General features: G+C 35.4%; 4 protein-coding genes across 5 annotated transcripts; 2 read left to right on the top strand and 2 right to left on the bottom strand.

Moving 5' to 3' along the window:
• The first annotated feature begins 724 nt into the window (after nucleotides 1–724).
• LOC101259704 (UDP-glycosyltransferase 90A1) lies at nucleotides 725–2,625 on the top strand. Its single transcript, XM_004233286.5, has one exon. It carries the CDS (start codon nucleotides 1,106–1,108, stop codon nucleotides 2,477–2,479), a length of 1,374 nt encoding a protein of 457 aa, XP_004233334.2. The 5' UTR covers nucleotides 725–1,105; the 3' UTR covers nucleotides 2,480–2,625.
• A 2,056-nt stretch (nucleotides 2,626–4,681) lies between these two features.
• LOC101260009 (RING-H2 finger protein ATL46) lies at nucleotides 4,682–7,546 on the bottom strand. The gene has a single exon (XM_004233287.5). The coding sequence runs from the start codon at nucleotides 6,286–6,288 to the stop codon at nucleotides 5,134–5,136; it is 1,155 nt and encodes a 384-aa protein (XP_004233335.1). The 5' UTR covers nucleotides 6,289–7,546; the 3' UTR covers nucleotides 4,682–5,133.
• Nucleotides 7,547–7,936: 390 nt separating this feature from the next.
• LOC101260299 (DNA repair protein UVH3) lies at nucleotides 7,937–17,263 on the bottom strand. The gene is made up of 15 exons (XM_004233288.5): nucleotides 17,005–17,263; nucleotides 16,657–16,907; nucleotides 16,011–16,180; nucleotides 15,776–15,893; nucleotides 15,347–15,424; nucleotides 15,174–15,227; nucleotides 14,504–14,688; nucleotides 12,687–14,400; nucleotides 11,423–11,617; nucleotides 10,990–11,075; nucleotides 10,525–10,783; nucleotides 10,293–10,429; nucleotides 10,120–10,204; nucleotides 9,366–9,890; nucleotides 7,937–8,866 (listed from the first exon to the last, which is right to left on the bottom strand). Exons 1-15 carry the CDS (start codon nucleotides 17,090–17,092, stop codon nucleotides 8,192–8,194), a joined length of 4,620 nt encoding a protein of 1,539 aa, XP_004233336.1. The 5' UTR covers nucleotides 17,093–17,263; the 3' UTR covers nucleotides 7,937–8,191.
• A 4,190-nt stretch (nucleotides 17,264–21,453) lies between these two features.
• On the top strand, nucleotides 21,454–24,715 carry LOC101260601 (senescence-associated carboxylesterase 101). Of its 2 annotated transcripts, none has more exons than XM_004233289.5 (4): nucleotides 21,454–22,030; nucleotides 22,155–22,491; nucleotides 23,054–23,602; nucleotides 23,775–24,715. In XM_004233289.5, exons 1-4 carry the CDS (start codon nucleotides 22,014–22,016, stop codon nucleotides 24,567–24,569), a joined length of 1,698 nt encoding a protein of 565 aa, XP_004233337.2. In that variant the 5' UTR covers nucleotides 21,454–22,013; the 3' UTR covers nucleotides 24,570–24,715. The 2 variants fall into 2 exon arrangements, with proteins under 2 accessions (XP_004233337.2, XP_010317094.2); XM_010318792.4 differs by having other exon boundaries at nucleotides 21,655–22,030; nucleotides 23,772–24,715.
• Nucleotides 24,716–25,886: the final 1,171 nt, after the last annotated feature.

Here is a 25,886-nt window from a genome sequence, read left to right as displayed (position 1 = left end):
TCTATATATATAAAAGATTTAATTTATTTTTCTACTTGCAAATACTTTTATTAAAATGAGAAGACAAGGACGCAACGTAATACCAAATAAACGAGACATTGAAGTTGAAGCTAGTGCAAAAAGTCGTCTTCTTTAATGAAAAAATTGACCCCTCCACTTTATAGCTTATATAATTGAGCTAACGTTGATGGCCATATATAGATCGTCAAATATACATGACAAGTCAGAGTGAAATTTTATCTCATATTTTTTTAGAAAAATATTTATTTTTAAAAAAAATGTAATTTATAACAATTAATAGAAATAATATAATAAAATAATTATATTAATCATTATTATATTAATATAAATAGATTTTAAATATGACAAATAGAAGTCAAACCTACCCTAATTAAATTTGCTTAAAGCTAAATTTTCATTTGCATTCTCTCAATACAAGCAATTTTTTTTTTTTTGATAAATGTGATTTCGTTTGCCAAAAAATTAGCATTATTGGTCTTGCTATTCCAAGTTGACAGTAAGAGTGGTCTAAATTCTTCTAGAAGGATATTTTTGAAATCTCATTTATATTCCACTTGAAAATAATATTTCTTTTTATTTTGAAGAATATATTACTTTTTTTTTTATCTCACAACTATATAGCTTATTTCAGATAATATACTTCAAAAAAAAATTTCTTTAATTAACATTATATAAGATGAGACCATTAGAGACAGAGTATGTAGATTTTTATGTTTCCACTTATATGATAAAAAATAACATACATTTCCTTTTTTTTACGTTATACAGCTTATTACCTTATTTATTAGAAATAATTTTACTTTAAATTTTTATTTCATTCTTTACTTATAATCACCAAGTCATGTAAAAATTTTGATAATAAATCTTAAAATTTTTATTTCTTTCTAAATTTGGTGATTTTTAAATAGTGTCAAATTTATTGTCTTATCACGTCCTGCTCAATCCCACGAACCCACATTTCGTATCTCATCCTATCTTCGTAATATTTAGCTAGATAACATATAAATGTTTTTATTTACTTATTGAATCTATTAATACAGAGCCATCCCAAAATTCTCAAAGCCGAGGAACAGAGTGCTGAGAAATGGCTTGTACTATCCATGTTGTTGTGTTCCCTTTCATGTCCAAAGGCCACACAATTCCTATCTTTGATCTTGCTCGTTTTCTTCTCCGCCGCAATATCTCCATCACCATCTTCACCACTCCTGCTAATCGTCCGTTCTTCTCCGATTCCCTTTCCGGCACCGACATCAGTATCATCGAAATCCCTTTTCCTCAAAACATACAAGGGCTTCCACCAGGCGTGGAAAGCACTGATAAACTACCATCCATGTCCCTTTTTCCTACTTTTGTCAACGCCACTAAATTGATGAAACCCCATTTCGAAAAGGCCTTGGAGTCTCTTCCTTCAGTTACTTTCATGATCACTGATGGCTTTCTCGGGTGGACTTTAGATTCAGCTAACAAATTTGGTATCCCAAGACTTGTTTATTTTGGTTTGAATGCATTTTCGTTGGTCTTGACGATTTCAGCTGCTTCAGTTCTTAGGACACAAGTGTCTGATGATGAGCTATTTGAAGTCCCTGATTTACCCTGGATCAAAATCACTAGGAATGACTTTGATTTACCCTTCAGAGACCGAGAACCCAAAGGCCCCCTTTTCGATCTTGTCAAGGAGCAATCCATGGCGACCTCTAAAAGCTATGGTCTACTTGTGAACAGCTTTTACGAGCTCGAATCTGTTTATGTAGAGTGTTGTAACCGTATCTCTAGTCCTAAATCATGGTGCATTGGACCTTTATGTGCGTTTCACGAGCCGGCAAGAGTCTCAGAGAAACCTTCGTACATCAAATGGCTTGACAGAATGCTAGAACAGGGGAAGCAAGTTTTATACGTGGCATTCGGGACCCAAGCAGAGTTATCTCCTGAACAATTCAAGGAAATCAAAATTGGGTTGGAGAAATCTGAAGTGAACTTTTTGTGGGTAGTGAGGAGAAGTGTAGATGATGTCGAAGACGGGTTTGAAAACAGAGTGAAAAACAGGGGACTGGTGGTAACAGAGTGGGTTAATCAAAGAGAAATCCTGAGCCACGGGAGCGTTCAAGGTTTTCTAAGTCACTGCGGTTGGAATTCAGTGATCGAGAGCATATGCGCAAAGGTGCCTATACTTGCATGGCCAATGATGGCTGATCAACACCTGAATGCAAGAATGGTTGTGGAGGTAATCAAGATCGGAGTGAGAGCCGAGACGTGTGATGGGTCAGTGAGAGGGTTCGTGAAGTGGGAAGGACTAGAAAAGTCAGCAAAGGAGTTGATGGAAGGAGATGAAGGCAAAGAGGCAAGGAAGAAAGTGATGGAGATTGGAGAAGCAGCCATTAATGCAGTAAAAGAAGGTGGATCATCATGGCAAACGTTGAATGAGCTGATTCTCGAGTTAACTGAAAGTAAAAGTGTTTGAATTGTGTGAAAACCCTATTATTATCCTTTCTCTGTTATTGTTTCTTGAACAACAAATTGTGATTTTCTTACGAGAGAATTACAATATTTGTCTAAACGATTGATCACCCTTTGGATATCTCATGATTCAGAATTTGAAGTTTTGAATTATCGCGTTTTAAATGCTTTCCAGTAGGTAAGTCATTTACTAAATAAAATGAACATCACTTTGAAGAATCATACGGAACATAATGAATGCATCAGAATAGAATTTCATCTGTTTTATTTACAATCTCATAATTAAATGAAGTACGAGGTTGATAAATTATTATAATTTAGTGATTAAAAAAATATTTATATGCAAACACGTGACATGCATTTATTATTGCTCTCAGTTTACTATATGTTCACATTTTTGGTAGGCCATTCTAATAAACATCTATATTTTATTTTTTCTCGTTTCCATCATGCACCTGCTTAATTTCTGCTTTTTTAATACCGTGCGTACTATATAACAACACAGCCAAAAAAAAAAAAAAGAGAAATATTGTCATTTTGACTTTTGATTACCCGACCCCCACAATGATTCACCATAATTTAACTATGATTAATTTCAATTCATCAAGTAATAGTAGGATTTTAAGATTGTGGGTGTTCTGAAGTGAAACTATAAAAAATATGTGTTAACAATGAGATTCGAACCTTGGTACAATAACATTAAAAAAATATTAGGTACCCATCCTAGAACCATTGAGCCAATTATACAATTTATTCATTAGGTATTCTATGTTAATTTTATACAAATACCTATCAATTTCTACATAGATATATATATTTCGTAACGAAGTTAATGGGTGCTCGAGCATCCGGCGGACACCATGTGGATCCGCCCTGCACCAATCACCATACTTCTTTGTTTACTTTGAAGCTTCTGCTTATTTGTCTCTCTTTCTCTTCTCATTTTTATAATAAGGGAGAGAAAACGAATAAAAGAAGTTTCCCACTTTTTGTGACTCGAATTTACTATCTTAGTGTTTAAGGTAGAGGATGCTTATAAATCTGAGAAACCCAACATCTTGTCATAAAGATAAAATGAAGAAAAAAAGATAAATGTACCTCAAATTCTGCGATTTAAGCGCATACACACTTTAGGCGTCTTACAAACAAAGAACATTTACCTTTTGTTAACAAACTTATTGAATTTTTAAAAAAAATCCTAAAATTGATTTTTTTTAAAGACGAAATGGTCTGATGAACCCTTATACTTATATGTGTTTATATTGTGAACTCTTTTACTTGCTCTTTTGTCGTCATTAATCCCTGAACTCAGTAAAACACAATATTTTAAACACCTTTTTGACTACTCAACTGTGCGCATATCACAAACGGCTGACACATAATTTTAAAAATAATTAAAAAATGACATTGTATAATTATAAAATGATACATGTGTATATTGGTCACTCCATGTCATTTATTCTTTTATTATATTTGATTAATATACCTACTTTCTCTATCCAATTTTTATTTCTCTTTGCTATGGCCGTCTCCATCTTCACAATCTCACTTTTTCTTATCTTCATACCCAACTGGGAAGTATCAAGCTACGTAGAATACATAATATCAGGCCAAACACCAGGTGACATGTTACTTCCAGTGTCTGAAGGAGAATCTGCAGCTAGGCTAGGTGAAAGTGAGAAAAAGAATTTTCTATTCACTCACCTTTTTTCGTTTTTCAATCTCTTAATACTTTTTTCATCGAAGTAAAAATGTTGATACAATTTTTGATTGTTCACAATTTCATCAAAAGTTCAGAGTTAATTTTGGATTATGTTGGATTGGGATTTTGGTGGTGACAGATAGCGCTAAGCGAAAGGTGGGTGTCTATATTGTTCACAACTGGTGGAGTTTGGAGGGGTAAAAAAACGAATGAGGTGATTTTTTAATGCCACGTGATATTTTTGAAACTAAAACCAATTTAGGACATATTTTTTTTTTCAATTCAATAAATATGTGTTTGTTAATAAGATGAGTAAATATGTTATATTCGTTAAACGATCAGGTATATGTGTGTCACTTATTTGACAAAGGATATATAGCTCTAAATTCCAAAGGAGGAGGTATTTTTGCATCTATTCCCAAAGTAAGAATTATGATCAACTAAGATTAAGCATGATTAGTGTTACTTAGCAGCATAACAAAAAAGTAAATAAAGATGGCAGGATGACATTTAACTTTCACTATGTTAAGAAGTCAAATGAGATGAAGTGATTCCAGTACACCCCTTTCTTGGATCTCACCACTATTAAAGCACAAAAGATTGTGGTAAAAAACCTTACCCCCCCCCCCCAAAAAAAAATCAATCAAGATGCTTTCTCAACCATATTGATATGAAGTAAATTTGGCAACTGCAAGTGTCTGCAGAGGTGTAGAGTATACGCAAACCTTATTCTACCTAGTAAGGGTAGAGGGCTGTTTCTGATAGACCCTCGACTCAGAAACGAATATGTTGTAGGACTTCAAGAGATAAAATACAAATACAAGCAATCACAAGATACAAGTATGTATCGATTCTACAATCTAAGATTGTTAATATGTAGCATCTCAATGAATTCCAGTACCTCTATGCCATCAGATAACAAAAAGATCAACAGCGAAAACAAAACATAATGTCCTTTAACTGTCTTCTGTTTTTGCCAACCATGTTAAGTTCATATTAGGACGCGAATTCTCCAATTGACATTCTGAAGAACTTGCAAATTTTCCCTTCTTCGACCAAAGCCAAATCTTGGAAAAAGAGTAGCTATCCGTCTTCGTTCCAATACTAATCCTTTTCCCCTCCTCCCCATCACTTTCTATTGATAAATTAGCACAACGTTCGCGCAACTTGGCAAGCTTCACATTATACGCGTTTTGCTCACTGCTCAAGTCTACCATAAGATTGAAATCACCCACCACATACTGATATGAACCCAATGAATAGCATCTCCTAGCATCCAAATTACTACTACTACTCTCTCCTTCTCCCTCTGCACCAACATTCAATTTTTTAAACTTACCAAGTCTTACAGGAAATGTTGCTTTATCAACAGCAACTTCCTCAATTTCAATGGTTTTCTGAGCAGCAGACAACACATGATCTCTATTACCAGCACATCCATCTTCTTCTATGGGGCTATCAAAATCAAAACCTGTTAAGAATCCGGGATTGAAAAGGGTCCCTCTACATAAGGGGCAAGTTGAGTTTGTTAAGAGCCATGTATCTATGCAATTGATATGGAAAGCATGGCTGCAAGTTGGGAGTAATCTCAACTGGTCCTTTTCAGAGAATTCACACAAACAAACAGCACAATCAAAGGGCTCTTTAGTAGGACCAACAACTACTTCTTTGTACACAAAGACAGGTAATGCATCAATAAAAGCTTGATCAAGACCAGATTCATGTTGATGGAAAAGCTGCTGCAATTGTCTTTGCAAGGCCTCAGAGCTAGAAACTTCTGGCTGTCTATTAGACTCAGATGATGATGGTGAAGAAGAAGAAGAAGGGTGTTTGATAAGAAATCTAACAAGCAAGTGGAGGAGACCTGATATGAAAAAGATAACAGCTAATATGACTATAATGATAAGAACAACTGGACTGATTTTGTTCCCAGAAGAAGATGGAGAAAGGCTTGGTGCTTTGTGAAAATTATAATTTGCACCAAATGTAGAGTGAGATGTGGGAGATAGAGAAGGGGCATATGCAAACACACCCCCTTTCTTCATTTTCAAATGGGTATGCCCAAAATCCAATCTTTGCACTCTTCTAACTTCAGTAAATAAACAGATCATCTTGGGCACATTCCTAGAAAAACCAAAGTTGAAACAACTTAAATTTTTTCACTATGACTTCTTTCAAAGCATTACAGGTTGCAGCCTTGCAGCAAGCTGGCTGGTGCTTAAAGCAGCAATTTATTCAAAGAATTGTACAATAAACAGAAAGATGATGACAAATTACCCAGACAGAAAAAAGATAAAGGCCAAATGTTTAGCTGACAAGACACCCAAATAGCCACAATTAGCAACCAAGACTGAATACACAAAGACCCTTTGAAAAAAAAATGGAATCTTTTCTTGCCTCAGCAAAAACAAGAATTCAAGATTAAGGGGATCTAAGAACCAAAACAAAAAGAGTAAAGATTGAATCTTTGAGCATGTACAACTCTTAATGTCTCTCTGAATATCTCATACAGCAAAATATACATACAACTCTATATATATACTGACAAAGTGGATTGTAATTTGGTGGGTGAACTGGAAAAAGAAAGAGACAGATATGGAAGAGGCAAAGCCAAAGGGAGGCAGTGACAAGTCGCTAGTCTCCAAGAATAAAGAGTAAAGAATGCCAAAAAGAAACAGCACAATTTGCTCTTTACTTCCCAATAAAATCAAAAGGAAAAAAAAGTAAAAAAGAGAAAAGGGAAAGTAGTAAGAAAAAAAAAAACAAGTTTTAAATATTCGCACGCACCAAAAATAAGGCGCGTAAATTTTGGTAGCAATTGGGCTTTTATTTACGTTTCCCGCGAGGCCCGTTTTGCCTAACGCGGGCCTTATTTAGATCTACGAAGGGGCCCATATGAAATTTTCTCCCCCTCTTTATAACTTTTCCTTTATTCGTTTTTTTAATTTCGATATCTCACGTGACATATTAAAGATGTTAAAATTAAACAATATTTTAGTGTATTACATTACAAAATTTTTGGAAGCTCTTTTTATCTTCTTAAATTTGGGCCTTATTTAGATCTGAGCAACTCCCTCTTGTGTGTCTTGTAATGAATATCGTCAATAGTCAATACTATATCTGTCCCCACATCACATTCACACAGACCACAGGAAAATACTTGGTACTTGCACCCACTGTTTTGTACCAAATTAAATAATTTCACATCGCTATTTAGAGTGGAAATGCATGTCATTTAAGGTAATTGGTAAGTGATAAATGTGTGTATCACATACAAGTCTTGTATTCGTTGCTTCCATACAACCACTCTTGGTGATTAAGTTCAATTTATCCAGAGACAATTGGTAGTGGGGAGCAACCGTCCCACCAACATCACCCCTAAACACAATTTAGAAAGAGTTAGCAGATTCATGTCCCAACATATGCATTCGTTTTATTCTGTAAGTAGCTTTTTTCATGTAGGGCGACAACTTGTCATCACGGTTTTTTCAACCAAAGCCAATGCATTTGACAAATATGTTACACTACCATGAGAACAATAACTAGTCTCCAAGGAAATACACTCACCAGTGAGTGTCACCAAACATCGGCTCACTTTTGTAAGAGCCCTATTTCGAGTGGTTCGAGGTTTTCATAATACAGAAGTCAGAACTTAAATGCCTTTATCTCTCAAAACTATTAACACATCACATCCAGGAAATCAGGACAAGTATAAGGATAATTGTTCTTGCCAGAAAAAGAAAGATTGCAGCAGCAATGTGTTAGCAAGACCAAAAACTTTGTTACTCATGAATCCCTGTTAGTTCATCACTAAGCAGTAAGTACCACAAATGCAGCTTGGAAGCTTATCTGTTACACGACAGATGAATTCAATAACTTATCCGCTTATACAAAAATCATACAAGGTGGGTACTCCCACAATGATGCAAGCATTTAATGAGAAAGATGAAAAGAAATTACATGCTAACCTACTTCATATACAAAGGATTACCCGACACAGCAGCGCTGGTATCATCAGCTATTCTTTTTCCGCTTCCTCAAATTTGGCATTGCACGGAGAAATACTGAACTGGAAACATAATCATTCTTCCCCATATTTTCTAGGTGCGGGGATACATCGTTACAAGTAATATTAGTTGTGTTGTGTAAATCTTGCTCAATTTCAGATGCACCTATCCCTGCTTCACATTGCTTCTCACTTGTTTTCCTTGAGGGGCTAGAAATCAATTGATTTGAAGCATTACCATTATTCTCATCTCCCAAAAGCTGAGAAGAATTATAAATATCAGAACCCTCAACTGATAAAATAGGGCTAGAAGCATTTATCTCATGCTCCATATCTCCATCATTTTCCTCTAAACAAAACCCACCCCCCATTTTAAGGTACTCCTTAGACAAAAGATCCCCAGGAATAGGATCATAAGTTTCATCAAAGATTGGTTGAGCAGTAGATTCCATCTCAGCCCCACCAGCATTTGTTTCAAGGTTTGGCAGTTCTTGTGGACAGTAATCATTACTTGCATCATTCTCATTCATCTTACTAGAATCAGCAGGATAACGTTCAGCTACATCCACATCTACTCCTGCTTCTCTCCTTTCTAACTTTTCAGCAGTAGAATCTCCATCATCTTTGTCAGACTCATCATCTCTCTTCTCACTGTAATTTACTATTTTCCGATGACGCTGTGACTGAAATTTCAATTAGAACGAAATGGAAAAAATATTAATCATGAACTGGAGATGTTTAAAGTTAAATAAAACAGAAATTGATAATAGAGAGAAAGTTCCCTTCTCCTGAACACTGAATATGTAGAAAGTGAGTAATATATCATACATCACATGTAACAAGATACTACTATTATGAACACCATATATATAGGACTTGCAGAAACAAAATATCATAGGCGTAAAGATAAAGACTTCCAAAAGCTGCCTTGAAAGTATTGGACCTGAGAGAATGGAATATCAACTTTGATTCTTAATGGATATTCAGTAGAGGTTAGGGGAACACTAAACAAGGCATGACTTGACATTAGCACCAATGCAATGAGTATCTTCCACTATTACAAAATATAATATCTAGATGAGTTCTCAAAGCTATTCTTAATGTTTGTAAATTTCGCTCAAAAAGGTGTAATCATTATGGGTTAAATTAAACTACAATTAATATTGCAGGAAAATGACTTACCCTTCTTGTTTGATTTGTCTTTTCAGGCTTCTCGATTTGTGATTGTTGCTCTATATCACTATCTTTTTCACCCTCAGAGCTTATTTTGGAGGATCTGGAGGAATTTTTACCTGCCTTCCACACAGATCGAGCTGTTTCCTTCCGTCCTCCTATACTACCACTTGATTTCTTACTGGTATTTCGCTTGCTTCCTGCTCCCTCTGGAGGTTCCAAATGTTCAGTCTGCAGATGCCCTCCTTTCCTTTTCCTTGACTGCTTCCCAACTGATCTTTTTGTTGTAGTCTCCTCATAATCAGCACCAGCAGACTCATGTCCCCTCGGAGGATCCTCCATCTTTTCCTCATTCATATCATTAGATTTTACTACTCTTTTTTTACAGATTCCAGGAGCATCTTGTGCACTTCCGTCCATTAAATCACTGGATTTGTTCCCAGTCATATATTTAACAGCCTTATTTATCCTCTTGCTACGGATTTTAGCAAATCTCTCATTAAAAGAGTAGAAGGCTTCCAGTCGAAGTTGTGTCTACATCAAGTAAATAAAGGAAAAGTGAGAGAAAAGTCTTCATCAGCTTCCTCTTTCTCCAATCAGACAAATTACCACAAAAAGGAAATTGTAAGTACAGATCATTCAGAAACAATACAAAAGTGATGTATTGACACAATTTACTTACACACATTTTTTTTTATAGATTTCAATAGCAAGAAACTCTGTTTGAATAAGACAGGTAGAAGAATATGAAAAAAGGACCAACCTCATGTTTGTTGTACTCTTTCAGGACAGGTACTAGCAATTCATCTGCCTTCTGGCTGCTCCAGCCGAATTTCTCCCAACAAACTCTGCAACAAGCAAAATACTCATTAAGAGTCATATATAAATCCTAATCCTCATTAGACCTTTCTAAGGAAAAAATTGTGTACAACTTACTTCCGAAGAACAGAAACATCAGGTTTCCCCCATGCGAAAGGCTCTGTCGACTTGTCAACTCGAGGAGACGTATATGCTGAAATTACTGCATTACTCGGAAATGAAGAAGGAATATGCCAGTTTTTACTAATATTTCTCTGTGAAAACGATCCCAACATAAAGAAAGAGTGAGGTCATGCTTTTCCTATCAAATAGACAATAGATTTGAAGCAAAAGCGCACAACTGGTTTACATGTTTATTCATGAAACTCTGCCTCGACTTTTCAGCTCTGTCCTCGGAAGCAGCATTGCCTTCCAGATTACTGGTTGAGCAACTCATATCAGGATCACCACCTTTACACCCTCTCTTCCTAGAGTTGGAACCTACCTGTGAATCAAGCCCCCCGAGAATGGATGGATCTGGTGATTCCACCCACTCACGAAATTTCTGAAGACCATCTTCCTCAGGAAATGCATTTACAACTTCAATAGCATTAACAATACCAATCCCGCTGCACCGTGAAAGAAAGAACGGATAAGGACTTCCGAATGTCTAAGACATAATTATATAGATGCTTCACGTAAAAGAATTATACTATCTATGGTCTCCTGATGAGAATACGCAAACAAGACTAATTGGCGGAGTCAACAAGAGAGGCAGAGACACCTGATTAGCAGGATATAAAACTTTGTAAAAGAGCCACAGAAATAGGTTTACCTCACTCCTTCAGTATAATCGCTCCCAAGGAGCAATGCCATACGAATTATTTTTTCTCTATCCAACCCAAGCTCACTCTCCACATCCTACAAACAGCAGATATATGATCAATGACATGCACTAATAATGAAAGGAAACTACAATGTTCTCTAAGAAATGAACATTGGCCACGAAGTGTACCACCAACCTCAAAACCCTTTTCTTTTCTTATGCTCAATTTTTATTCTCTCTTTTGGACAGGTGGGGTGGGGTGGGAAGTGGTTGTGATAGTGATCATGAAAAGAAAAACAATTCATCTTACTACAAGCATCATTTAACCATTGCAGTGGCAAAAAAATCGTTAAGAAAATGACCTAAACAAGTATAGCTGTAGAAACCTAGTTGCACAGAGACAAACTTAAGGGATAGAAGAATATCCAGAAAACTGATGAACCTTCATAAAGTATGTCTCCACATATTTGCGATCATCAAAAATATTCTTGTATACACTTCGAGCACCAAATAAGAATGCATCAGAGTCGTCAGTAACCACACCATCAACAAGATCTGTAAGTTCCATGTACGCACATTGGGCTTCAGCTTCCATTGGAGCTATGATATATGGCAAGCCAAACATTTGGAGCAACTCCTAACATAGAGAAAAATGTAAATCAAATGAACTGAACTACTGATACTATATCACCAATTCACCACAAAACATCAAGGAAAAGAAATCGAGAACAAAAACAACGCAGATGACTGCAGACCAGAAGCTGGAGCAGGAAAAGACAAAGTACTTTTTTGATAAGGAAAGATGTATCTATGTAAAAGTTTCAAAGATATTTCTATAATCTACTACACAAGCCAAAGTCACTAAGCAAAAAACAAACATGCATGTTTGGAAGTCAAGTTGATAAACTAACCAAGATACACCAAAATTACATGATTTAAATAAAATGAGATACTCCTATACAAAGCATGATCTTAGCCTAGAGGCACTACATCTAAAAGGCATGGTCTTATAGACTAGAACATTACACCCAAAGAGTTGCTGCAAAAAATTCACTGAGATAGAACAGACAGTATGGCATGGCAATGACAAAACTGAACTGGCATCACTAAGGATCAACATGCAATCACACCCACCAAGCACATTTCGGCAAAATTGAGATACTAAGAGCCTGTTTGGCTCAGCTTAAAAGCTGGTCAAACTGACTTAAAAGCTGATTTTTGACTTATTTAGTTGTTTGGCAATACTCAAAATAACTTATTTTAAATTAAAAAAAACTTATTTTAAGCCAAAAGTTAAAAGCTGGTGTAGGGGTGCTTTTTTATTTTTAGCTTATAAGTTGTTTTAAGTTGACCACATTTTTATCTTTTTGCCTTTAATATTTTTATGCAATCTCCAAATTACCCACATAACCCTAACATCTCTTTCTTCCATTTTTCCCTTTTCACGTTTGGCATAGCAACTTCAGCACTTTTATCCAAATACATAACTGCTTATTTTAAAAATAAGTTTCAGCACTTTCAAAAGTACTTTTTTAAAGCTACTTTTATTAAGCCCATCCAAACGGGCCCTAAATACAATGACAAGGAACACCTCAACCAAAAATTCCTACTCTCTAGTGTAAAACAACTTCCTTCTGATAAAATTTGTTATTTGGAAATAAAGTAGGTTTAGAATTGCATTGAAAAAAAAATCATCAAAAACCTACCTGGCACTCTGCAAACATTTCAGAGCTAACAGACTCTGCATTGCGCTCAAGCTTTCTCTGCTCATCTCCTAGTTTTTCACGCTCTTTATCCAATACATGCATCTCCTCCTCCAAACTAGCCATCATAACTTTTTGATCTTCTTTTGTACTTGCGGAGTCCAAATTGCCGATTCTCTCAAATAATGGGTCATCACAAGCACCTTCCTCATCTAGGTTTTGTGCGCTATTGATATCAGTTGTAAAACCCTCGGTGAAAGCTTTGGTGATTTCTGTTGTCTCATGAGTATAATGATGTGCGGCTGCTTCAGATTCATATTCTTGGGCATCAGTGGTTCTTGCATTCATTGATTCATTCAATGTTGATTGTTCTATAGAAGTAACATCTGAAGCACTTTGTGTGTTATTGTTACACGAAACCCCAACAGTGGTATCTGCTATCTTCTTTTTAGTCATGTCAACTTCTGATCCATCAAGAGGAATGGTCGGTTCCATATGTATGTCACAATGCAAATTTCTGTTAGTATGACTGGTTGCTTTTTCAATTTGCAAATTTCTGTCAGCATGACTGTTTGCTTTTTCAATCTGCATATTTCCGTAACCAGAATTAGCTTGAAATTGTTCTCCCATATGGCTCCCCAAACTTTTATTACTCCCTGCGATATCCATCTCATGAACAGTATCATGCAAGTCAGCAGTCTGAATTTCAGATGGTAAATCTTTCTGTTGAAGAATTTTGTGTACCGTTGGACAGTAGTTCTCTTGACCAAAAGATTCACTACTTATACCCTGAGCAGCTATTTGAATAGCTTCTTCAGACATCTCTTTTTCATGAGATTTGTCAATGTATCTATGATCTTTCATATCCTCAAGACTCCTCCTTACTGCTTCCTGATAATTGGCTTCTTCTTCCAAAGCACCTTTATAAGCGCTTTTTGAATCTGACGGAAGTAAGGGAGGATCCTCGCAAATGTCTACACATCCTTCTTCCCATTCTACTTCAGCCTCATCATCCATGCCATCTATCTCCAGTGGAGCCTGCCTTTCCCCTTGAGAATTATTGCTTAGCAAGTCACCTTTCTTTTCAATCACTCCTTCCTCCCACTCAACATCCGAAGCAGAATCTAGAGACTGCTTCTTTGAAGGGGAATGATCCATAAGAAATTCCATCGTTGGATCACCTGCCACTAAACTCGCAAATATATCATCATCATCATTGGCACAATCATGTTCAAAATTATCTTCAAAAGATATCTGAATTGTAGTCCCACTTCTCAACTCAGACTGTTCATTTTTGTTGTTTAAACAAGCCTTCCCATCATCATCTGGATTGGATGAGTTCAGATGCGAAATTGTGTCAGAGACAATTACAGGGGTATGTACATCAGTGTCACTTACAGTAGGCACATCACTAAAATCTTTATTTCTGGACACATTCTCCTCCTCAATTTCTTTCATCAAATCTAAATTTCTCTGCAAATCTCGAGTCATACGAACACCCATGGCTCTCAGTCTGCTGACTCGAAGATGACCCCTCTCATCCAGATATGTCTCCACATCATCATTAAATGCCGTTTCAGGCTCAGACACAATCGATTCTAGCACGCTACTAGATTTCCTTGTCGAAGCATCACTTGCAGCATTTGCCAAATTATTTTCTGTTTGTACTTCACTTGACTTCTTACTAGTTTGATCTTCCCCAGCAGATGCAAGGACACTGATAAACACCGACGTGCAATTTTTTTAGTGGACACTGATAATTTAAGCAAGAAAAGGAAAATGAATGAATCACTAGAGCAAACCAAATGATTGTTACTTACTCTTTGTCCCCAGTAAAAGATGAGGAGAAAATAAATTCCCTGTTTGCTTCAGAAGCAATCCTTGAAGTGCGTACACCACCTATTCCCCTTCCGGCAGCAGCTTTCTGAACTTCACCTATCTCGCGTCGAAAAGCAACAGTCTTCAGATAAGATTGTATTTGCAGTTCTGAGAACTTCTCCGGGGCCTGAGAGATGCAACTAGAGAATTAGAAAGGAAAAGATAAAGAATATATCAAAAGGAACACAGCACCAGTTCTTAACCTACCAACCGCAACTAACATAACTGGACAACATAACAGATAAAATTGTAAGCTCAATAGTCCTGGAAAAGGACTAAAGAATGTTTGAAGCTCACCATCATAAATTATGTAGCATGTGACAGAAGTACCAACTAAACCATCAACCTGATGAAAAAACTTTTTAACAACAAATAGATCGTTTAAAAGAAATCATCACGATCCATCTAATGTAACTCACAAACAAGGACCAGTATTAAATATTGAGATATTGTGCAGTCAAACATGAAATACTGTGCCCAAACTATAAATTTTGTACTTCAAACTACAAAAGGTATGTATCTTAAGAAGATACAAGCCCCAAAAAAACACAAAAACAATTGCAGAAAGAGAGATCATTATGTACTGATGCGCAAGAAAACTTAATGATATACCTTCTTAACCTTCTGATACTTTTGTCTGTTCTCTGCCATCAATCTCTCCCTCATCTGGCAAACAAGTTATCAATTGATCAAACAAAGAGAGAAATTCAGCATAAACAGTTTATCTCCCTTTTGAGGGAGTAGCAACTGGATACTTCTTCCATAAGTAAAAGAACTACCATTACCTGACCAAGAAGATCAAGTTGCATAGATGGAGGTAAAGCAGCTAAAACAGAAGGATCAACTTTTCCTTGTGTATCTGGCTGCACATTGCATAGAGAGTTTGGGGGTTAGTAATAGAAGAAAAATCTATTCATAACCTCGTCAAATATTATCACAAGCATACCAATTACATATACGCAATTAAGTCCACAGATTGAAATAGTAGAAATTGAAGGCATAAGCCTGACCAAAAAATTATACAGATTTCCAGCACCAGAGGCATCAACAGATCTGATACTTGTTAGTTTTATTACACACACAACTATAAGTTGTACTGATACCAAAAGCATCAAAAAATCATTTTACTACTCAAATAAAGTGACTTGCACCCTGCACTGTCTAAATCTGACGTGTGAAGATGAAAATGAAATCAACAAGCAGTTGATGCTAACCAGTATCATCTCTTCATCTTCATCGGTGTTATCATTTTCAGCAGGTGCCGCAGCACAAGATGTTGATGCATCATCAGCAAAATTCCAGTCTTCCTCTGCTTGAATAGAAGCTGCCAACCTTAATTAACTTGTCAAACTGAGTGTCAGAATCACTAATGTCCACATTCGAGTATAAAGCAACAAGATCATACAACTATGACAAAAAACGATCACACAACTGACTACTATAACTTACATCTCATCCAATGCTTCTTTGTCATAATTTTCTACCCCCAAGGCATTTCCTTCAGCCATGTTCTCCATCATTCCAGTTGCTTCTGTTATAACCTTTTTACCCTTTGCATCATTCAGTTTCCTCTGGTTCTCCAGATCCACAGATAGCTCTTTGAGCCTCATTGCCTTAAGCTGCAGGTAGAAATGGATAAAAAAAAAAGTTATCCAACATCATGCAAACTTCTAAATGCTTACCATAATGAGGTTGCTAATAAATTGAGTGCATTTTAAGCTACATCAAACACTGCCAATTTCCAATTTCAACAAAACAGAGAATCAAGGAAATATTGGTTTTATCAATGTTTCTGTCCTCTGCCTACATGATAATCCATGACAGCATTGATGACGAACACTAATGTGATCCAGAATCAAAAAGCAAACATATACTCAATTTGATGGACCATCTCATCCAACAGATAAGGACAAAGATTATTTACGTTTTAACATGCTCCTAAGCCGTGAAAATACGTTGTTATTAACTAAAAAACACTTGAAGAATATTAGATTGTATGACCAGTCATATCCCAAAAACTCAAGTTGTTCTAAAAATGGTACACTCATATGTACCAAGTCTGCAACACATAACTCCAAATAATTGAGCGACTAACATGATTAAGGAGCAACTTTTCAGCCGTCTTCCTAATTTTGGCCTGAGCATTTTCCCTCTGGCGGCGACGCGCAATCACTGTTCGACGTTTCAGAGCAGGTGTACCTCCGTCAAATACAAACACTGGCTTGGTCCGAAGGTAAAGTAGCTTGCAAATTCGACGGAAAAATCCCAAAATATGAGCATTCCGCACCATCTCTCCCTTTTCATCTCGCATTGCTTTCATGAATTGTATAATCCATATACTCGCATCTGATAAAAAACAATTTTCACATGGGATAATAATGAGTATAAATATGATCACTGAGTTGTATTAATTAGGGTTAGGGTTTAAGGAAACTGATTTTACCGATTGCCAGTTTTTTCCCGGAGAGGGTCTCGACGGAGACGCGGCGGCCAACAGGGGCGATGAGATCCCAGAGACCTTGAACACCCATTTCAGTTTGCCACTAAACTGTCGATGATTGTGTTACAGTTTTGAACTATTGCCGCCAAGTTAGTACAAATGGGTTGAAAAAATGGAACGGGAAGTCGGTTGGTTATTGCAGGGGCAAATTGGGCAGCTTGTTTTTATTATCCCTTAGAACCATTTAGGTAACAATGACCTTATTTTTTTATTTCCTATTTGGTTATGGTTAATAATTAGTCTCCGAAATTATTTTACACTAAAAAAATTGAGTGGTATTAACTATTCTATATAAAAAAGTGTGATGGTTATCTGGTATAAAAGGTGAAAATTAATCTCATAAAATATCCTAATTTATTTCATGTATCCTAGCAACCAAATAACCGTTAACATAAAAATTATTGATACTCAAATTATAGAGAACTTCAAAGTGGAAATTGCATGTTCTCACTTAATGGTTGAATTCGTTAAAACCATTGATATAGCATGAGATTAACTATAAGAGGAGGTTGTTCATGTAATACACATCATTCACCTTCAACTTTAAAGGTTGATGGTTTGTTACCAAGGGATCAAAAAGATGGTTTGTTCCAGCTTAATCAATCCATAACTGGGATGAGCTTTTGGAGGCTTTTTGGATGAATTCTTTTCCCAGGTAGTGATTGTGGAGTTGAGGTGTCTGTGTTTCAACATTCAAACAGAAGCTACATGAGAGACTACTTGAAGCATGGGTGCGGTATAAAAAGTGTACTAGAATGTGTTTTCAACATCGTTGCACAGATGAGTCGCTTCTGCAGAGATTCTACTATACTTTGAACCCAGAGAATCAAATTCTTGTGGATAATATGGCGAAAGGAGCAATCCTAAACTTGACTTTTCCCGAGGCGAGTAAAATATTGGACTGAGTAGCTAAGCAAGCACATGCATGGGACAATAAATGGATAGATGTATCCTATGGGTCCTCAAATTCCACAATCACCCAAGACAGAGATGAGACAATAGACCAACTTTCTACCCAAATGACACTTTTGACTAAGCTAATAGCGGAGATGATGGCACAGAAGGTCCATGTGGTTGAAAGCTCGAGTGGGCTATTACAGGAGCAACATAATCATGTCCAAGACCAAGAGGAGGATGCAAATTATGTGAGCAGCTATCAAGGAGGGCCAAACAAACAAAGAACCAACTACCAAGGAGGTCAGGATCATGATCAATGTGGTAGTGTAGTTTCAGGATACTTAGATTCACTTGTGTGTTTTCGAGATGTTGAGCTTTAGTGGAATACATTTGTGATGCTGATATAATTCTAGAATGATGTATATACCCTGCACAAGTGCAAGTGCTCAGCTTAGATTTGTTTGCAGCCTGTAGAGCATCTTGTAACAACGTTATACGTATAGTTGACATTAGTTGCTTTTAGTCTAACAGTAACTTTTAGAAAGTATCATCTAAACTCAACTTTCATACATGTGATTTGGTTAATTAGGCCTTGAGTTGAGCTTATGAAGATTTGTGATTCCTCCAATTGGTGGTACTACAAGACAAAAGACATAGTTGTTGGCGAGTTCAAGTCAGATGAGTGTAGTTATGTTTGCTAATGTCTCTGAATACCTTAGAATTGTTTTGTAAGTAGAGTGAATACACCTGGAAAATGTCTTTGTTACTGTTCTATAACATGAATAATCCATGTGAGTTCTGTGTATATTGGAAATGATATTTATAAGGTAAGGTCTGTTTACACTTGAAATTTACTTGATTTTTGTTTCAAACTGGTTAACTATGTATCTCCAGTTAGATATGGTAGCTTCTTTTTTCAGCAGTTGCTCAGCAAAAACATTTCAAATTAGGCAATTTCCTTGAAGATCCCCAATATCTACTTATTGCGTAAAAGTTTTTTGTAGCTAATTATTTCTGTAGCAAAACCTTATCTGGTTTCGATGTGCAATTTCTTGTTAACGTACATTCATTTTTTTGGTTTTTGTCCAATATGTTTAAGTGATTGCGTGGTTACTTGTGACACGTTAAATTTATCCACAGTATGCTGTACCATGTGTTTGTTATATTCTTGTAAAATGCTGGTGTTTCTTCAAATAGAACAACCTTTTCTTTGCCTCTAACAATGTAATCACATATCGTCCAGTTACTAATTCCTGCTGGCTCTTTCTATCAGTATCGTTACACAGCTGTTGATTACGGCATTGCCTCAATTGCTAGTACTAAAATATCTAGTTTTTCTCGGGTGGTTGAACTTCTATCTGTCTTTGAATTTTGATTGAGAAAATTTAGTGGCTGTATGTGAGGAGACTAGGTGCTTTCTGATAACTAATTTGGTTAGTAAGTCGAATTTTTTAATAACAAATCAGAGATACCCTTCTCTATGTCGAATTCTAGAAATTGGAAAAGTATTGTGGGACAGGTGGTGGGTGGCAGAGAACCACCGTCACGGGTAGGGCAGGTGGACTGCCCTCTTCAGGGATAAATTAGTGGGTGATTTTCACTATAGGAGGTTGATGCAACAACAGTTGAACTGATAAAGGTGGAGGTGAACTGATATGTTCATTTGAGATGGTTATCCTTTTTGTCTGATCAATTTCATTTGGGGGTAATGGCAGGGGAAATGTGCGAGGGAATTGCAATGTGGGGATTAAACTCCATCAATTAGGTAAAAGTTCAAGCTCAAGATATTAAAACAGAAAGTTTTTAGAAGGGCATAATACGTGGATTAGACCTAATACTTGACTTCAAATTTTAATTTTGATTTTCAATTTTTATATTGCACCAACATGTACTTTAACTATCCAATCTTTGAATAAATAAATATATGAGTCCTACATGACAAAATATACGTAGGACAAATAATGACATATAGGACATGTGTCTATTTGTTCAACTTTCGGCAAGTTTAAGTGTCTACTTGTGCACAATCAAAATTGAAGGACATAAATATGATTCAAAGCCAAGTTAAAAAATATATTTATGTATTATGCCTTTTAGAAGTTCCTTTTGAGCGAGAAACATTTCAGCTGTAATTGTCGTACTCAAAAAAGCTTGTGATTGGAATACAATTGACCCAATCAATGTTTTTCTGCAAGTTTTTTAGGGCCCGTTTGGCCATAAATTTTCCAAATAATATTTGAGAAAAATTTGGAAAATAATGTTTGTCCATACAATTTGTCATTATTTGGCAAATATTTTTGGCAAATATCTCAAATTTTCAAATACTAGTTTTTTCTAGTATTTGGGCCAAATATCATTATTTCGGATATTTTAAAAATTAAAACTTTACCCCAATCTTTTATCTTTTACAAAAACACCTTTTCTAGCAGTTGCTTGCGTTGTATTACATCATTTTTTACGTGAACACCAAAATAGTGATGAAATATTTAGTGAATATTAAATAATGATATGATTGTTGATGAAAATTATTAAAAATTAGCTTTAGTTAACAAAGTCATGTACTTTATCTACTTCACGATGTATGGAATAATTCTTGTTGCACTCGCTCCAAATTACCACATTGCTTCAGTGTCATGGACATTATTTGTTATTATTGTAACTAACATTCAATTGACTTGTAATACAAACTTTTAATTAGTTTTGATAGTTTTTAAAACTTGTGTGTATAAATCATATTTTTCTAAAAAGGTGAAATATATTTCCCAAATTTTATGGCCAAACACATGGTGAAATTTCATCCAAATTTTCACTCAAATAATATTTGTCAAGAATATTTGAAAATCTATGGCCAAACGCTAGCTTACTCATTGGCTTTCAGCTTCCCTTTCTTTAACAGGCACAAGAGGTCAATTGTTAATTGTTTTGAAAGTTACGGAATATATCTGTTTCACTCTAATTCCACCTCAAAAAGAAAACGACAACCATAAAAATTGGCAAGCAACTTTTCTATGAATTACTAATATAGTACTCCACACACTACTAATTAAAGTTTTCTTCTATCATATGAGTTTGAGACTATTCATGACCATGTTATTATAATGTCATATACATAGGAAGTTGGGATGCAACTTCTTCAAACTAATTAATTGGTTTATGTCGTGACATGTAGAATATACCACTTTATGCTTTATGTTACAAAAATCATTGTAGTTGTGATAGTACTACATTTTAAAAATTAAACTACCACTAGTTTACTCCTCTCTCCTTTCAAAAAAATTAAATATTTCAATTGATCCTTTTTTATATTCAGGAAACACCATAAATGTGTTTTATTTTTAGGATATCATTAAGTATAATAAGTATATAAAGAAATATTATTACTCACTATCTTCTTGAATTAAATATAATGGAATCATCCTCTTATTCCCACCAACTCCTCCCCAAATTTTCAAATTCATGTCTATATAGTACACTAGGCATTAATTAATAGTGTAGGACTTGTTCAACTTGCAGAGGAAAAAAAAGTCTTCAAGAATGGAAGATGATTAAACTAAAGCTGACCAAGAAGTTTAACTGATTACGACTACTTACCTTTTCTTTTTCTTTTTAATTATTGAGAGGGAAAAGGAATCAGGGGGTGTGGGGACGAGATAATTACAAAGTGGAAATAAAATTGTGTTCAACAAATCGAAAGTTGAGATAGTCAATCAACTAAACGATTTCTATTTACAAGTACTCATATGTACTCTTTAATTTGTCCCGTAATGACTCTAACATTTCTGTAATTTTGTGTCATGTCAAACACTGTCACATAAACTGAACTGAATCGAAGGGAGTGTTAGTTATACTAGTAGACTTGAGAGTCAAGCAAAATCAAGAAGTAAACCATCCGTCCCTTCTTCTCCTTCAATTTCTGGGCATTTTCTTCTTGTCCTTTACATCTACTTTTCTCATTTGTCAAACTTGTATGTTAACTTTATCTTCTACTACTATGCTTATTTATATTAAATGTTAGCTATGCCTTTAGGAATATCTCAAATTCTCCAAAGGCCAAGATGAGCCAAGTTTCCTTGTGAGTTACAATTTTTATTCTTTTATAGCATATACTACAAAAAGTTCAAATCTTTTTGCTTTATTATTCAAGATTGTATTGGTTTACATGACTCAATTTATCTTCTTTTTTTTTTGTTCCACAGGTTCAGTAGTGGCCAAGAATTGGCAAATTTGTTTCTGAGCTCAGATCTACTTCATCATTCTTGGATCACAATCTCTGCCCTTAGCAGTCATCCTTATATCAATAAACCAATTTTGTTTAAAGTTTACCCATATCATTCAAATGGTGCTATTGTTGCTTTTGTATCCTCTCCCACTTGTAATCTTCAGAAAGAAATGGTCTCTTCAGAAGAGCTTCAAGGCTCTCAATCTCCTTTTGACTTCATTTCTACCAAACTCAACCCTCATTTCTCAGTTAACAAAGCTGCAATAACCCTTTTTGCTTCATTACTGAATGACCTCTCTGCCCTCAAAGAACAGGTACTATTATATTCTTCTATTTCTCTCCAAAAATTTTTATTTCTCTTGTGCTAGATTCAATTTGTTTTTAACTTGGTACGAAACTAAAAGATGCAAAGAAACTTTAAAATTGTGTGGAAATGCTATTTCAATGTTGTAGTCTTAAGACATAGTAGGTAGAAAGCTAGAATCAAAGAGTTGCAAAAAAAAAAAAAAGGACAATGCACAAAAGTAACTCTTCAACCTATGCTCGAAATCTCGGAGACACACTTATACTATAGCAGGGTTCTATTATTCTCTGAACTTACTTATACTAAGGTTCTATTGACTTTTTTTTTTCAAACCAGTGTCACGTTGGCCGAAAAGAGGTAGAAAATGACTTATAAAATAAGTTAAAAGGGTAATAGAACCTTAGTATAGTATAAGTTTGTCTCTGGGATTTCGGGCATTGGTTGAGAGTTACTTATGCATTTTCCCAAAAAAAAAGGAATCTTTTATAGATTTTATGGTGTTAGTTTGGTCTGCAGGAGCCTTGTTGTTCATATATTCATGTTGCTATTTTGTTCATTCTGATTGACTGCAGTTGGACAGTTTTAGTCCTCTAATAATCACTGGAGTTTCGTTGGGAGGTTCTGTGGCATCTCTATTCACTCTCTGGCTACTTAAGGACAGTAATAAGCGTCCCACTTGTATCACTTTTGGTTCACCTCTTCTTGGAGATAGTGGCCTGCAACAAGCCATATCAGAACGTCCATCATGGAATTCAAGCTTCTTGCACGTAGTCTCCAACCAAGATCCAATCCCAAGATCTTTAATTTCACCTACTAATGTCTTTGCTGGTTCTATTCCCCAACCATGTATTTACATGCCATTCGGTATGTTCCTGCTGTGCTCAGATTCAGACTGCTCTTGTTTTGAGGAACCTGAATCAGTTTTGGATCTTATGACGGAAATGAACTTAAATAGCCAACACCAGGACAATCATTCCTTGGCTTTCGACTATGAGCAGGTTTTGGAACGCCTCAAGCATAGAGTAATCCTTAAGGGAGCTTCTCAGTTGTTTCAGTTTAGCGTGGATCAACTTCAAGCAGGTATTGATCTACAGCTAGAAGCAATCGGAATTGGTGGACAGGTAAAACAAACTCTTACTCCTTAACTGAAAGCAAGTATAGTTTCCATTTTTCTTGAGCTGAAGTTGAATGAATAGGAAATCAGTAGAGATAAACATTCGAAAAACTTATAGAACTTGTTTCTAAACCTGTATTTCTAACTTCTACAATGCATATATTTTGTCGTGGCAGCAGACCAGTAACATGAACTCTATAAGGACTAAAGTGAAGAAAAGAGTGGAAGAATCTTTTGCAAAGAAGAGGAATGCCTTTGATCCTGGGAAGAAGCTAAACAAAATGAAAGAAGCTATGACATGGCTAGAGTGGTACAAGAAAGTAACCCTGAAAGAAGGAGGCTACTATGATAGTTACAAACGCAGTGAGTATCGAGGCAGGGATGCTGTCAAAAGCAGACAAGAAATTGTCAAGCACCAAAGAGTCCTCACTAAGTACTGGAAAACAATGGTTGCAGAAGCAGAGAAAATGCCACAAAGAGAGGAGGCAGTTTTTCGTACTCGTTGGCTGTATGCAGGGACAAACTATAGAAGGATGGTCGAACCACTCGACATAGCTGCATACTATATGAAACCAGGGAACACAGACTATGTAAATCTTGGTAGATCCGAGCACTATAAAAAGTTGGAGGAATGGAGGAGAGAAGACAACCCGTCTGGAAGTGGTAACGATAGAAGGAAGTGTGTTAGCCTCACCGAAGATTCGTGCTTTTGGGCATATTTGGAGGAAGCTATTATAAATTCCAAAAGACTGAGAGAAGGGAGTCTACAAGAGAAGGAAAATGCAAGGGAGTATTTGGTTAATTTTGGGGGATATGTTATGAATATGATAAGGAGTTATTCAGTATCCTCTGATATTTTCCAGCTTCATAGTAGCTTCATGAATTGGTGGCAAGAATATAGGCAAGATATTCTAAGCTGTTTGAGTAATTTGCCTTTGGCATTTTACATGGAAAATGGAGAATACAAAAGTTAACTACTTTAGTTGCATACTTAATAAGATTGGCATGTAACAATGTATCCCTTCCTGTTTATAATGAAGTTTTATCTTACTGGATTTTACTTTTCAGCTGTAATATCTTAAGAAGCTTGAATATCAATTTTCAAATTGTTTGGGGACTATTTTGAGGTGAATTTGAGCTGATTTTCAAATTAAAAACTTGAGGTTGAAAACGACTGCATCTATGTATATCCCCTTTGTATCTCCTATATATCATGTATAACATACACATATTACATATATCCATGAAAATATGGGTATGATCAGTGATATACACGGTATATATACATGTGATAAGGGAAAATTATATGAAATGGCAAACATTCATAACTAATTATATATTAGGGGTATAGTTTAATTTTTTTACATTATATAATTATAGTTTATTTTATTTTGCTATAATTAATGGGGGCCCACAACCTATTATGTAACCAATTGTATAAAAACTTTATTTTCTAATTTTGTATATAATTATACACAATCTAATTTTCTCTCTCCTATTCACAATTAATTTTCTCTCTCCTTTCCCCATTCTAACGTCTTCTCCTACATTTAATACTCCAATATCAGATTTGAATTTCGAATTTTTGTCCAAAATTTCAGTAATCCCTCCTGAAGTTGAAGTCTCCTCCCTAAGTTGAAGTCAATTTCATAAGTTATCCTTAATTTTAGTTGTTTACCTTTTTTTCTAACTTATCTAAAAATTGTATATGTGTTCTGTTTCTTTTTTTTCATATATTTTGATGAAATAATTGTTTTTTTGGTCTTGATAGATCTAAAATTCGTCAAACAATGAACGAATCGTCTACATCTTTAAGGATTACCAGAGGTAGTCCTTTGCATGTCAATGTTGTTGACATTTTACCATCCTTTTCAATGGGGCTAACTCAAGAATTTGGGGTTAATGTAGGGTCTTTGGGAAAATCAAAACAACTTATACAAGAACAAACCATGGAAGAGCTGAGATCAAAGGAAAAAAAACGACCCTATGGCAGTTCAACAAGTTATTAAAAATGCCAAAGCTAGAGGCATTAAAATTGTACAAGGTACAAGAAAGAGGAAAGCTGTACTATTTGAATCAAAGGAAAATGATTGTGAAGTCGGATCTGAAGAACTTCATAATCATGAGATAGTGTCTTAAAACACAAACTTAGATACAATTTTTTTGTTAATTAATTGTCAATATACAAAAACCATTAAATTAAGTATTGTATATAGTATATTCCATTTGAGTAATTGTATATAGTATATTGCATGTTTATGTTATTTTTGGTTTTTGTATATATATACAGA

Source organism: Solanum lycopersicum, chromosome 2 (assembly GCF_036512215.1).
Source record: "Solanum lycopersicum chromosome 2, SLM_r2.1".
NCBI classification, from domain to species: Eukaryota; Viridiplantae; Streptophyta; class Magnoliopsida; order Solanales; family Solanaceae; genus Solanum; species Solanum lycopersicum.
This window is presented reverse-complemented; position numbering and strand designations above follow the sequence as displayed.

What these genes read in the sequence shown, in the direction of transcription:
- LOC101260299 (XM_004233288.5), bottom strand. Translation starts at nt 17,092, where the DNA reads ATGGGTGTTCAAGGTCTCTGGGATCTCATCGCCCCTGTTGGCCGCCGC. An exon ending in AACTTGATCTTCTTGGTCAG is followed by an intron (nt 15,228 to 15,346) that starts GTAATGGTAGTT and finishes CTTGTTTGCCAG; the next exon opens with ATGAGGGAGAGATTGATGGC. An exon ending in GATTATACTGAAGGAGTGAG is followed by an intron (nt 10,784 to 10,989) that starts GTAAACCTATTT and finishes TTCACGGTGCAG; the next exon opens with CGGGATTGGTATTGTTAATG.
- LOC101260601 (XM_010318792.4), top strand. An exon ending in TCTCTGCCCTCAAAGAACAG is followed by an intron (nt 22,492 to 23,053) that starts GTACTATTATAT and finishes GATTGACTGCAG; the next exon opens with TTGGACAGTTTTAGTCCTCT. An exon ending in CAATCGGAATTGGTGGACAG is followed by an intron (nt 23,603 to 23,771) that starts GTAAAACAAACT and finishes TTGTCGTGGCAG; the next exon opens with CAGACCAGTAACATGAACTC.
- LOC101260009 (XM_004233287.5), bottom strand. Translation starts at nt 6,288, where the DNA reads ATGATCTGTTTATTTACTGAAGTTAGAAGAGTGCAAAGATTGGATTTT.
- LOC101259704 (XM_004233286.5), top strand. Translation starts at nt 1,106, where the DNA reads ATGGCTTGTACTATCCATGTTGTTGTGTTCCCTTTCATGTCCAAAGGC.